Below are 14,880 nucleotides of genomic sequence, written 5' to 3'. Positions count from 1 at the left end.
GCACCTGTCCCCACCAGGATAGGATGGGGCAACCTCGACCCTTACAGTAAATCTGTCACTACAGAAAAAGGAATGCAGGATCTGTAAAGCCAGAGAGTCCATCAACAAGCAGGAACACAACTACTACAGCCAGTGCTTTGCAAAGGTGGAAATTGGGGGTTTTGCTCTCACCACAGCACTAGATCATGCATACTGCATTGAAGTGACATTATACACAATACACAGGTCTTATAAACAGAAAATGCTCTGGATTTGAACATGAACTAAGAGATTGGAAGTAGGTATACAACCTTTACAACAATAGTTTCTATAAATATACAACCCATAAAACTCTGTAACAGAGTTTTGTTTGCACAACTGTACACGTACTGCAGCAAAGAGCTTTGGCACTATGCTGCAAGTAAAATGCAAACCATGTGGAAAAAGGCAGGGAAAGTTCTCTGCTTACAGTTGTAAGGATTATCTGACAGATCTTGCCCCACCCACTAATGCCTTTAGACAAGGACTTCCCTTTCATTCAAACCAATATTGGACATAGGAACCACAATGCAGTTTATTTCAAATATAAATATATGTATTTATAAGTATACATAAATATTCTTCTACTATATAAAAATATATTTTATGTGTTATAAACATATATAGTATAATAGTATATAGTATAACTTATACTATATTTTTGTATAACTTATACCATATACTATTTTACATATACGATATATAAATAATACCTAATTTGTTAATTTGTACTAACTGGCTGCCCTTATTGTTTTAATTCTTCCAGGTACTTGCTTTTCCTCCCTATTAATACAGTACTCATATTTCTTTCATGTGACCAATTAGTTATTATGTGTCTGAAGCATACCAGAAATGTGAAATACTAGTAATAATAATTCTGGCATGTTATTGATTCTCTTAACAAGGTTAATAATTTTATAGTGATAGATGGGCAATGTTATTCTTCTACATGGACTACTGGAAAGACAGAACTGAATATGCACTGAATTACTATTCCACTCCATTCACATTTGTGTTTAAGGAATTAAATGTGAACTAAGCTTGCTTACAGCAACTTTCTGTACCATTGCTCTGATTTTCCATTATACTATTCCATGTTTCACTTTATGCTTTGCACACTTCCATTTGATTTTTGGGTGGTATTTTTTCCTCCCCCCAAAAGAGAATTTACAACAAATGAAAATATTTCCTGAAGTAGTTTTCAAATAAACTTACTCATCAGTCATGAAATTTACAGTAAATGAATACACCAAAGTTCTCAAAATTAAATGTTTATTATATTTGAATTTGAAGTCAAAGCTTAATCATAATTAGAGAAACATGAATTCACTAACTACAGCAAAGCATTCAGATAAACATGCACCTACTCATATTGATCGTATAGGATGTATTCAAATAATGATGACAGTAATGTTTTAGATTTTATTTTTATGCTGGCATTTTGTACTATACAATAGGTTTTCTCTTAGAAATGTTAAGGGATACACAGGCTGATTTTCCACCCACACAGGTATCTAAAAAATTCTTTACTTCTCAAGAGAAAGATAGGGGAAAAACACTGGTTTTTTTTCTAAAAATTATTTGAAGCATTTTATTCTGACTAGAATGAACAAGCTTCAAAAATTTTTTCTAGAGGTTTCATATCTGTACTACATTTATCTGTTCTTAACTTTGGATTTAGGAAATGATCCAGTGTTTTGTGAAAATGGTAGCCCATTCTAGTAACAACCTGAATTAAGGAATTTAGCTTTCTCTATTCCTCTTACTCAGCATTTGACCTGTGCAGGTCCCTCTGGAAATATATTGAATTTCCATTTGCCCAAAGTAACTTGTGAACTGTGACACCCTTATGCTTAAAAAAAAAAAATAAAATAAACAACTTCAATGATAAGAAGCTACTTTATAACTGAAAACATCTGGAAATTCTTTGACAACTAAACTGAGGAGAAGATGAGGCTAAGCGGTTTGGGAAGGTATGCATTTACTACAGAGATGAAGAACCCTAACAGGAAGGACTGTTTTCAAACATGAAAAAGGAGAACCACTACTTGCAGAGAAAACATGCAAATTATCAATAAAGAGTTCTCAAGACAGAGTATTCCTACACTGTAGCAAATAATAAGAAAACAGATAATGGAAAAAATATTTTCCAGAGTTAAGTTTACTGCATAGAATACAGTTACAAATTCCTCATTGAAGTAAAATTAGGTTGGAAGGAGGGTTAGAACTAAATGACCTTTAAGGCCCCTCTCAACTCAAACCATCCTGCAAATAAACAATGCCACCATCACATGGAATTAGACCATCCTTGGTGGATGACATGTGGTTTTGAAGGGCCATATTCATACACTGCAGGGAAACCACACGGCTAACCAGGTTTCCTCACTATATATAGGTTCCAATTTGATTTTGTCTCTCCCACCCTTCAATACCCTGCCAAACAGTTGAGTTTTATAAAGGAAGAACAGACTCCAATCTTCAACAGCAAATCTCAATCAATGAAATCATAAAATAAACACATTTGATACCCAGACTAGCAATTGAAAATGGCAAGAAGGGAAAGATTCCTGTTTGCAATTGAAGTAAACAAAATATTCCAGAGTCTGGTGGTGGAATGCTTCTGGGCTGCTTATTGCTGTTTTGCATTGCTTGTTACTGTCTCATGTAAAGGAAGGTATTCTTCCTTCAAATTCTATTTTAGCAACAATCTTGATTGTAAGGTCTTTAATTCAATTGACAAGAGAAAAAATTTTAAGCATAAGAAGAACGCTAATCAAAGCTAAGAATCTGACCATCTGTCCTCTGAAAAACTAAGTGGTATACATGACAAGCAGTTAGTTTAAAGATTCTTCTAGCAATTAATATATAGAACAAAGAAAAAAAGAATAAACGACATTTACATCAATTTAGTTGGCAAGTTCTTTGTACACAAGCAAGCAGGTCCCACCAAAGCTGCTAAATTTTATTTCTCAAGTCAGGTCATTGGAATCTTTTAATTGCAAAAGCATTTGCTATGTTGATAAGGTATCACCAGAAACAACGGTCTGGTACTGAAAACTTAGTACAATAATTTTATATAAACTTAAGTACTAGTATATATGTTGCTGGCTTCAGAATAAAAACCAAGTTACTGCTATTTTAAAAGAAAATAGATCAAATTAGGATTAAAAGAAGTTTTCAACCTCTACTGGAATCATAAAAATTAATATTTTTATTTGCAGTGCTTCAGGCAAAGATCATCGTTCACACTTGTTGACCACTTATCCTTTAAATCCTTCAGTTTTGGGAAGCAAGGCTGCTGAAGTGGCCTAAAGCCAGCCCCCATCAAGGATCTCTGTTACAAACAAAATAGTTAAAAACAGATGGTTTCAAAACTCAAAATCTGAAAAATAAAGAGCAGCGAAGAGCAGTTAACACTGCACAATTCATCTAGAATCTCCTGCTAAAGGAAGAAAACGGCAGCTGACCCGTAGCCCAAAACGCCGAGGAGCGATGCGCTTGGAGCAGCGGGAAGCGCGGTGCAGCCGGCCGCTCACGCTCCCTGCGCGGAGCGCACAGCACCGCGCACCGCGACCTGGGAGCTGGGGCTGCTGACAGCAGCAGCAGAGTTACAGGGACAAAAAAGGAGTCACTGCTGCAAGGGTCCCTGTGGTAAACAAAGTAAATCAGGATGCGAATGCCGCTGTGCAAAGCACTGTTTGCAGCGCGAGTAAACTTCTGAAGGGGAATGAGAAGGTGGCCCTCCCACCGGGCTATCTAACTGCACCACAGATTCAGCTATCTTTGTCACAAGCCATGAGGGGACACAACCCACAAAGGCTGGAGCCTCTGTCACACCAACTTAATAGCAAAAAACTAAATGCAGAAGTTCAAAAAGTGAGGCTTGTGTTTCTGACAGCAAAGTTAATAAAGCAAGCTTTGAATTTCCCCTTTTTTTTCCTGATGGTACTACATTACACCTCCTGATCAGAAACAAGATTTCTCATTCCTAGTCTTGACTTCTTTTCTTTGAAGTTTTAAGGCAGTTGGTTTTCCATTGTAAAGTTTTGAATAACATTCCAGATTTTTGACGGTGCTGTATTTACTATAAGCTCTTATCTGCACCACAATCACAGGAGAACACCAGGAAAAAGAAAATTACTGATGAAGAATAACATGTGCTCTGCTATTTATCCAGTAACAATAAAAATAACTTTAATCAGCCCTGCTATTAAAAAACACCCGCTTTTTACATAACTAAGCTCAGGTACAATTTTTAATACACAATATCTTTATAGGTATATGGTTAAAGTGAAACAGACTTCTCCTGAAATCCACCTGATGTGACTTATTTCACCAGGTATTTTCCACATACAAGTAAGGAATTACATCTCCCCAAGTATACAGGCATGATTAGGGTGGAAATAAAATGCAAAAGCAATTGTCACAAATCCCTCTGACCCAGGATTTTAGGCACACAGCCAGTCCTAAACTGGCACACCTAATGCTTAGGCACTCACTCTCTGACACTGAGGGATGGTCCTGCTTCCCTGCCTAGCCCCAGAAGGTAAAAGCAGTAACATCCTGCAGGGACACAAAGATATGAAAAGGGACTGTCACATTTGTTATTGTTTGAATAAGAAACCAAATGATCAGGAATCATACTCCACATACACCTTGTCAAACTGGTTTATACTAGCTGTAATTCTCATACTGTTGGAAGACATCACAACTGTTAGCAGCTCCATTTAAAGTGACAGACAGGTTTGGACTCGAGTAAATCTCTCAAAATGCATGCACGTCTGCAGATGTATGCTTGTGTGATTGGCTGTGCTAAACAGCTCCCTGATTTGGAGAAGTCTAGCTATGGGAATTAGACCTCTGAGCTCACAGCAGCCAGGCCATGTGCAACACACACAGCAACCAGCAGGCTATCCCCAAGCAGCAGGCAGCTCTTGTGCTTCAACAGAAAGGTGGAAAGGCTGAGGGCAATGAGTGTTCCTGGGAAGGGCTATCTCTGTCACACAAGCCAGTGCCAGCCCAACTCCAAACTGCGCTGAAATCTGACAGAGGTGTTCTGTTGTTTGAATGGGCTATATCCAAGTTCACAGGGTGCCTGTTAGGAGTATTATACAGATTTTAAAAACTGCATGCAGACTTGGCCTTTGCTTCTGAAACAGCAATTCAGCAAGTAGGGTGTGTCACTGCCATTCTAAGACAATCTGCCTTATGAAGGCCCTTTTGAAACCTTTTGCCTAAGAGTCAACAAGTACTGTACAAGTCAACTGCCTATCAAAAAAAAAAATCTCATTTCAGTTGTGGAATCACCATTAACAGACATAAAAAGCAGTTCTCCCTATAAATTTATCTTCTTAATACTTCAACCAGCTTGTGTCTTGGCTTTATTCCGCTGAGCGGCTGAATTACCGAGCCCAGCATTACTGTTCTTCTGGTCTGTCCTTCTGCCTTTCATGCTGACAACATTAAGTGCTTAAGCAATTACCTTAGAACATTTGTAAAAAGCAAAAGTTTATACACGCTCATCTGAAGTGAATAAGCACATCCTGAAACACTGGCATTTCACTATGACCACATACAGCTCTACCACAGAGTGCTGAATAATGCCATTCCAGTATGATTGCTTATTCAATTGGCTTGGATCTTTGATTTGTTTTTCTAAACGCTAGCTTAAGCAATGCAATTTTTGTCAACATTGCATTTGTTTTCTTGCTCTCATATATTTACAGCGGAGTATAAGATGCTACTTCCAAACAAGACACTAAACAGAATAATTTAGAAACTAATTTCATAAACAATTATATACAAAAATGTTCCATATGCATAAGCCCTGAGAAAAATCTCAGTACATTAGCACTGAGAACTATCAGGGTCTTGTTTGGTAATTAACAGCAGTGCCTACTAAAGACAAACCACACATCTATCCTTAGTCAACAAAAAGATGGAGAATTTTAGCAGGTGTCAAGGATAATATATATATTGACTCAATGCACTGAATTTCTTAGAAAATGAGCAGAACTTACAGAAAATGATGAGCCATGCTTTGAAACTGCAACTGGGTAAATTCCATCTCCTAGATGCACAGAGAGCTCCCAGCTATTTCTCTTTGATTTAGCAATAGGAATTCTAAAAAAGAAACAGACAGAAGAAAAAATTTTAACAGATTTCATGCTTCTCCCAAGTTAACCAGAAGCACTTACCTCATAGGATGGTCCTGAAGGATATAAAATATCATTAATCTATAGACTCAGTTGGAGAGCACACTTGAAAAAAAATATATACTAAATACATTTTTCTGTCAAACAGCATATAAGGAGAAAATACACTCTACTTTCTTTCTAGATTTGCCTTGACACACTGGGTATGCTGATAAAGTTATAGGAGGCCCTTGAATGCAGCCAGCACTTGCTGCAGAATTAGCTCAAACAGGATGAAAAGCAGATGAGAAAGTGGGTTGGCAGGAGAATAGCAACAGTGATAACTGGAGCAGTCTTTTCAGGGGCAAAATATAATCATTATTTCTTTAATCTCATTCTCAGTAAACCTTAATTAAAAGCCAATTACAGACAAAAGATTCAGCCAAACAAGTAATACAAATAATTTTATAACTAATATACATTTAAGTATCTCATCCACAGAGCCCTTCAAGCATACTGAAAAAATAATGATGTATCATCACAGCCCACATGGAGGATTATACTGATTCCTGCAGCATTCTGTGGCTGCGCCATTTATCAAGTAACACAGGAAACCTGAATCTTTTCAACTTAAAAAAGCACACACCTGGCAGCAAAGGAATGAGAACTGAGTCTCCATTCTTCGAAATTCAGAGTGAAACATGCAATTTTCAGCTATTTTATTTAAATCTATATTCATTCACCATTTCCTCATTCTAACTTCTCGAGTCTCTTCCACTTTGCCATAACAACTGGTGTCCAAAAGTATACTACAACTTTTCTAATGATGGTCACCATATATTACCATGAGCATGTACTACATGGCCTAAAGGGAAGACAGGAAGGTGTGATTTAAACTCCATTAAAACAAAACCACGTCTTGGTATAGCATTTCTTCCACTGACTCTTCCATTGACTCTTACATATTTAGATTTTTCTGTAAGAAATCTGTAGGGATAATAATTTTATCACCTTCACGTCTCTTTTAAGGATCATTTCTATATAACAATTATCTATAACAATTATATAACAAGCTATAACAATTATCTATTATGTATTATAGCACTTACTACACCTTTTATTGCAGCCTGCAGAGTCTTAAAACCTGTAAACACATTATGCCACATGGATCCTCCAGAGGATTCAGGTGACCAGTGAACCACGTCCCCAAAGAGAGTGCTCAGGTTCCCTGTGTAATCAACAGGGAGAAGCACCTGTGAGGCCTCTGGAGGCCACAGGAGGAGAAATTAGCTGTCCAAGCCAAGGATAATACGCTGAATTGCCAAGGATTTCAACAATTATTTTAAGAACTTTAGGCTTTTAGATACCTGGAACTTAAGAAATCACAAGTTCAAGTACTTAATGAGGTAAAGAGCTTCCAAAAATTGTGCCTTCCCATGTGCTTGAAAAGGGGAAATGGAAATGCTAAATATATCAGACTCAAATAGATGCATACTAATACTTAGTTACTTCTGGATGCAAGCCAAGTAAGGCCTACATCAAATTTCACCAAGCACCTTAGCTCCCCTCTATCGCCACCCTAAAAGTTCACAAGATAGATATTGAAATTAACCTGTTCCCGTGCTAACAATGCCAAGTGTCACCTTTCACATTTAATATAGTGACAATTGTCAAAACAATGAATCTGAGGAATTATCTATGGTTTCTTGGGTGCAACGTCATTTCTCAGCAGCTCATATTGGAATTCCTGTATGTCACCAAACATTTAGACTGGCTGATAGGAAACGTGACAGACACAGGAGTTCCTGAAGAAGAGGAAGAGGAATTTCCTGCACAGGTAGCAGGCAGCAAGCTGAGAGATGTTTTCATTGCACTTCCTGGTATCAGAGCACCAGTAAGGAGGAATACAGGCAGCACCTGGTTAAGTTCTCCATGACACTCCACTGCAACAACCAACAGCATTTAGTGGTTTATAGCAACTTCATATTTCTTTCATTAGAACTAGGACCACATCACAAACTCAGCTTAGTAGATCTGCTTCACTGGTGTCATGAGATTCCTTACAGCCTTGCTGGCACAGCCCTGCTTCATATTGCATTTGACTGGAAGTGACCTCATGAATCTGGCTGCTGGCCATCAAAGGAAAGACAGTCTTGTTCTCCAGCAGGGATTATTTTTGTTCAGTCCTGTCTTGCTGAGCTTTGTCAAGTGTATCTCCAAACAGGATGCATGCCTCTTGAAAGGCACAACTATCATCACTGCTTTGCCTGGGTTTCAAACAGCCACATATAATTCCTCTCTCTGCAACACCAATGGCCAGGAGGGCAAGGTCCAGAGCTGCATCAAGTATACAGCAAGTTGTACCTCCCTCCTGGAATTGCTAGACCCCTTTGCACAGGGACATTTTTCAGCTTTGCTAATCAGCTTTGCCTGTGGTTTTCTAACTATAACTGACCCTGGCTAGGACATATATTAGCTCATGACAATCCTACTTCTTCATTAAACCAAATTCCTTTCAAAGAAATTATCTTGTAGTAGACTCCATTTTGATAGGATTTGCGAGTAGGGAACGTTCATATAAATAAGGATTACAAAGTCCAAAAGTAAGGATCAAAGTCTAAATTTGTTGAATATGAAAACGAAGTTGCTTGCAAACATGAACTACTTTAGAAATGCAGAAGTTTCTACCAGGCTAGGAAACGAGATTTGTTGTGGGGTTTTCTGTTGTTTTGTGGTGTTTGGGGTTTTTTAATCTGAGACATCCAAGTGCATGGGAAATTATATTTGTTCTTGGCCAAGATTGCTCTCTTAGCTGAGAAGACTTTTAAGACCTCCCAAAGAAAGCATCTGAATTCTGAATATACTTCCCACTAGTTCACAGAAAACTCCCCAAACTTCTGGCTACTCTCAAAATATAGAACTTTTAAAATTCTACATAATGGGCTGAAATCCAACATATTGTATTCACAGAAAAAAAGCATAATCCCACTGAAAATAAAAACAGTGTAATTTTTGTCATCCTAAAAAACACAAAGAAAACATAAGGCATTTCCCTTCCAACCCCAGATTCAGAGTCCACACAGTATGTCTTTCCTAGGGTTCAACATGCCCTCCCTTTTTTCTCCCAGTTTTGGCAAATGACATATCATCCAATAAAATTACTTTATTAGCTTTTAAAGATCACTGGCTGCAGGAAGAAACACAAGTTTCACAGCAAGATGAGTGCCAGGTGGACGGGGAGGAGGGCCATGGAGAACTGTGAGCTGCCGATCCTTGCCAGGAGCATTACACACAAAGGGACAGAGAGAGCAAAGGCAGCATGACAGCCACAACAGGGGATGGGTGGAGAAGGGGGTTATAAACTCCTTCCACACTAAAATGGGCAATTCTGAACTTCTCCACTCCAAATTGCCTTCTAAGGGGAAGCATCACAAGCATAGAAACACAGCTGAAGAGTGATGGCCTGGCTTTAAGTCATAAAGGCTGTACTCCAAAGCACCAACTACAAAAACGTGTAAGCAACGCAACAAGAAAAACAGCACCATTTGCCCACTTAGTTATTTATTTTCAAGCTCTACTGCTGCTTGTTCAACTAGAGATGATGTCTGTGTAGAAATCTATTATGTCCCTTCTACCCCGAAATGCCACATGTGGGGGAGGAAGACACTTGAAAATAACACCACAACCAAAGCTCCTGGTTTCTTTGCAAGTTTTCAGGGAGGAAAGCAGACAACTGCTAAAAATTTTAGGCCAACACATGCTTACTGTGCTCATGGAACATTATTTTAACTATTATCTATTCTAGTCAAAAACAAGTAATGAAAGAAAACAGACACTCACAAAAGCAAATCAAGTAATAACTCTGCCCTGGCCATTTTGATTGTCACCAATCAATCAGACAGAAGGAACTCAAAAATTACAATTTTCTGCAGTTTGTTGCAAATAAACTTTCCTCTCCCTATTACCACTGGTGATGTAAATGAGTTAGGATGTCACCAGCTCCTAAAGGATCAGAAAATTGAGTATAGATTTTTTTACTTCCAATTCAAAATATGTCTTCTAATGCTGAGGTGGAAAACACTCACAAATTCCTCTTCACTACTGATATTTTTGCTGCATAATACTTTATGTAAACAGAGAAATCCCAAACTATCATAACAAATCCTCCTATTTGAAAGATTACAAGCGTTTGAAAACCACATTATATGACACTCCATAAAGCTGTTTTTCAATTGTGCAATTACCTATTCAGCAGTTAAATAAAAGTGAAATATTGACTTAAAACAATGTTAATGGTCAAAGAATCATTAAGAAATCCTTCATCATAACTTTCACAGCAGGTGGCCTGTAAAATGATCAAGAATAATGTGCTGGATTCTGTAGCCACCAAGGTCAGTTTCTGCATACAAATCTTGCAAAGGGAGAAAAAAAAAGACCTTCAGAAAGTGGGCCATTCATCTGAACCAAGTTCAGAGAATTTCCAGCACTGTGAAAAGATATGTTATGCAAGCACATAGATGTATTCAGTGGGGGTAGACTGAACCAGCTACATGGAGACTACAAAGGAGCCCTCCCATGGCTCATGAATAAGTCGAGGAAATGATCAGAAAAAAATGCAGAGATGTTTAGACAGATGGCCCACTTAAAATGCCTGGGACAGGGCATAAGCAATTTTAATGAAACTTTAGATCTACCATATAAATTGTTTCTTATTTTCTCTGCCCTCCCCCCACCTCTCCAAAAAAAAAAAATCAAGAAAGGCAAATAGAAATTCAACAACTCAAACAAGAGCCTATCTTGCTATGAAAAAAAAAAAAAAAACTAAAAAACCCCCACAATCCACAAAAAAAAAATTTTTAAGAAAAAGGGAAGTATCTCACACTTTTAAGCATTTTTGGTTTAATAAGTTTATATGCAAAGAAATATCCTTCAGAGAACCTTCAACTATCAGATGAATATAAAAGCAGGGAATGGATAGATTAAAAGAATTCTAAACAGAAGTGTACTGCCAAACAAAACACAAATCTAAGCTTTAGTATCTGAGTACTTTCAACACTTTCCAACATAAAAGTTCATCATCACACAGAAAAGATAAAAGCAGCACTTTCACAGGATTATTTAAAGAACCAAAAATTATGTGCAAGGAACCTAAGAATCTGGGGATATTTTATTCAGCAATTTGAAGTATTTTCTGTGTCTATTCACACACATTTTCTACATATATTCAGACTGGTCCATCTATACATATCATGTGCCTCTTTACATTAAAATAGGTTTTCCTTCTTCCTGCTTTATATGTGCATACATATACGTGTACCCCTTTCACTGGGAATATGAAAATATACCATCATTAGCCCAAATTATAGTTCTTCATATGTCATACAAAATAATAACCTCTACTAGCTTGTGTGCCAGCTGATCAGACAAAGGCTGAAAGAATTACTCAACAGTTATATCAAAAAGGTTTTACATTACATTTTCTTACATATCATATTGAGATCAATAACAAATATGCATATTTATAGCCTATACTCTATTTGAATAGTGACCATGGGAAAAATGAAATTACATGGAAGGTAAACTATAAAATAAAAAGCAATGCTTTAAAAGGATGCTATGGAGTGCACTGTGCTTTGATTCAGAACAGCATACATCTGGATGTTCCCTTTTCCTTCAACAGAAGCTTTTCGAGCAATTTGCATTGACATAAGAGCCTGCAATCCAGTGACCAACAAAAACCTCCAGTGCCTTCAGCAGTGAAACCCAGATGTGGGCCAAGGAAACAGTTATAAATCTAGGGTGAATTTATCTGCCCAGACCTAAGAGTATGGCTCAATGCCTTTCATCTCCATTTAACTGAGAAATAACCTTGCAAAGAACCTGAGCTCACCCTGGCTAACCCACTTCCCCTGTGGAGGTCTCTAAACCTGCAGTGCTTGGGTCCTGCAAAGAGAGACACCCTAACCCCAATGTTTTACAGCCAGCATCCTCAGCAGCCTGGCAGGGGCAAGGAACTAGGGGCTCCTCTGCCAAAGCTGTCTCCACAATCTTAACAAGAAATTATCCTCCAAAAATGAAGGCAAACAACAATTCTAAGTTTCTTGAAATATCTTTCATGGCTCTTTTAGCTTTAAATATATCAGGTAAATAAGTAGGATTGCTGCTACTGCCTGTCTTGATATAACAAAGTCATGTTTGCAGAGCATATTTTCAAAGAATCAAAGATCCATGCTATCAGTCTTCCTCAGCCTGTAGGGGTTCACATCCTCCTCCCATCTCTCAAGAGAAAGACTCAGGGCTCAGGTAAGCACTGGGGAACTCACCACCCTACACTGCTGATGGCAGGAAAGAATGAGAGATTCATGGAGACTCAGATTTGCAGCCTGACAATGCATTCTTTGGGACAAAAAGTTTTGGCACTTGATCCTAAAGCCAGGAAACTTCTATGCACTTTGCACTAGTAAACTGCAGGAAACACAGTAACCCTGGGAGCTACCAGAAGAGCCAAGACCTCTCAGTTTCAGAAAAGGGTCAGACTGCCCAGTCCTTCAGTAGGCAACAGCATACCTTGAAAATTTCAAATAAATAAATGTAAAATATATCTGCAATTGATTTCCTCTCCTATGACATGTTAGGACCTACTTTAGTATTTGGTTTCTGTTGGAAAAAGCAAATGTCACAGGCACTAATGCCGGATAAGAGATCTTGCCATTTGTCTCATTGCAAGCATTTGTGAAGTAAGCAAGGAACATTCAAATTAGGTGCTCACAAGTACAGAGAAAAGACATTTATTTTTACTATAATTTACAAGTCTGTGCTTCTAATCTGTTCTTTAAACCATCTTTCATTTACCAAAGGAGGAGCCACTTGCAAGCAGGTGTTTTTAATCAGATCAGTCAACAATATTGACTTGTACATGCTAACAACTGTTATGGAGAGAAAAATCTAAAAATCTGTTTGTCATCAAAAAAGCTGAGGCTGTTTCTCCTCCAATTAAAGTATTTAATTTCATAACTTTGGTTTTTTTCCAAAACTTTTTTTTTAATTTTTATTAAGAGATAACTTTGGGCAAAACTAATAATAATAATTTGCTCTGTAAAACAAAAACAGTAAACGCCTTTTCCTATACAAATTTTCCCTTATTTCCTTAAGCAAAGAAACTTATTGTGCAGATATTTAAGAACAGTCTTACAATAATTACCTCACTTTCTTTTTATGTGCAAAGAGCTTCAGAACAAGCCACTGTGATGGAGTAGGGAGCACTAAAGCTCTTCTGTTAACATCATCCAGTAGCAGTTATGCACTTTCATATAACATGATGGTATTGGGATGTAGCTGCCTGTTGGGCAGTCTGTTTCCTACACCTCCATTCAAAGAAGGGCTGTTCCCAGTAAAAATATGCTATTTTTCACTTTGTATTAAGTTTAGAATATTACAGGTTTGCTGTCCACATAAATAGTCAGAAGGAAATGCTAACCTACTAACATGAAAATGAGGCGAAGTGATTAAAAATTATGTCTAAGTTTGACAAGGAAATAATCCAATTTTACTTCTACATGTAAGACTACTTTCCATGCTCTCTTTTTTGAAACATCCAGGCAAACTTTGTGCTAGGTTTGCTGTACTCATCTCAGTAGTGAAATCTGCCTACTAATCTTGAGCTCAATTGCCACTAATAGCTGTAAACCTGAATCAAAACACATTTAGTGCTTTAATCTGTCATCCCTTCTGTCAGAATTTCAGTTATTCACCCCCTTTTGTAACAGAAGTTCTGGAGAGTATGGTCATTCAGAAGTAACAGGACAATATGCAGGGGCTGTGAGAATATCAGTGTTATACCTCAGATCAGGAGTTCTCAAAGTAAATTATCCCAACCACCTGCACTAAGATTGCTTTGGATCACACTGCAGAATGGCCTTGGGACGTGCAAACCAGTCCCTTTCTGATGAAGAAAGGCAGAAACCAGGTTCCAGAACTGCACCCAGCACACTCCAGTCACAGATGGGCATTCAGTTCACAAGACCAGACTAAATCTAATCAAAAGTCAAATACACAGAGTGAGAGTATGAGCTCCTCATCATGAGCAAGATGGTAGAGTTGTACACTTGCTAATGACAGATGAGTTTTTGAAGAATCCTTTATTCACATGAAGAGATTTTGATCTTAATGACAATTTCTGCAATTAAGTTTGGTATTTAGTCTAGATATTAAGAAAAACAAAAAACAACAACAAAAAAACTCTGACATTTAAATTCAAGCTCAACCTCTCTTATTTAGTTGCCCCAGTAAAAGTTACGTTAAGAAGTGTTTGATACCTACCAGCTCCTGCCAGCTGAAAGCAAAGAAAAACTGTGAAGTGCAGCATATTTGAAAAATTGTTCTGCAATTGTGGAAGAGAAAATGCATATTTTAGAATCAAATTTTAAAATTCCATTTTGAAAAAGTCATGGCCTGAGCTGCCTCTGTCTTTTTAGATAATATCTTCTTGAACAGATTGCCATTTCCCCAACTACCACTAATTTACAAACTTAATCCAAAAAAACCACATTAACTTATCTCTTTCTTATTCAGAGATACACATCTGACCCACAGGCATGAACAACAAACTGAAATACAGTGTTTCCTTAAAGAACAAAGTTTTTAAAACACAATATAGTGAAACTTTTCAGTACCTGCTGAACTTACCGAAGGAGGCACGCTATCAGGAGTGAGAGACAACTACTACAAC

The 14,880-nt window shown here is 37.6% G+C and overlaps 1 protein-coding gene across 5 annotated transcripts in view; it reads right to left on the bottom strand.

Moving 5' to 3' along the window:
• PCCA (propionyl-CoA carboxylase subunit alpha) overlaps window positions 1-14,880 on the bottom strand; it is a 273,068-nt gene that overhangs the window by 100,565 nt on the left and 157,623 nt on the right. For all 5 annotated transcript variants that reach the window (XM_038134386.1, XM_038134414.1, XM_038134404.1 and 2 more), the window contains one exon: window positions 6,039-6,141. In XM_038134386.1, the coding sequence (XP_037990314.1) occupies window positions 6,039-6,141 (103 nt within the window). The remainder of the gene's footprint in view (window positions 1-6,038; window positions 6,142-14,880) is intronic.

This window comes from Motacilla alba, chromosome 1 (assembly GCF_015832195.1).
Source record: "Motacilla alba alba isolate MOTALB_02 chromosome 1, Motacilla_alba_V1.0_pri, whole genome shotgun sequence".
Lineage (NCBI taxonomy): Eukaryota > Metazoa > Chordata > Aves > Passeriformes > Motacillidae > Motacilla > Motacilla alba.
The sequence above is the reverse complement of the archived record's forward strand: the minus strand, read 5'-3'. Positions and strand labels throughout refer to the sequence as shown.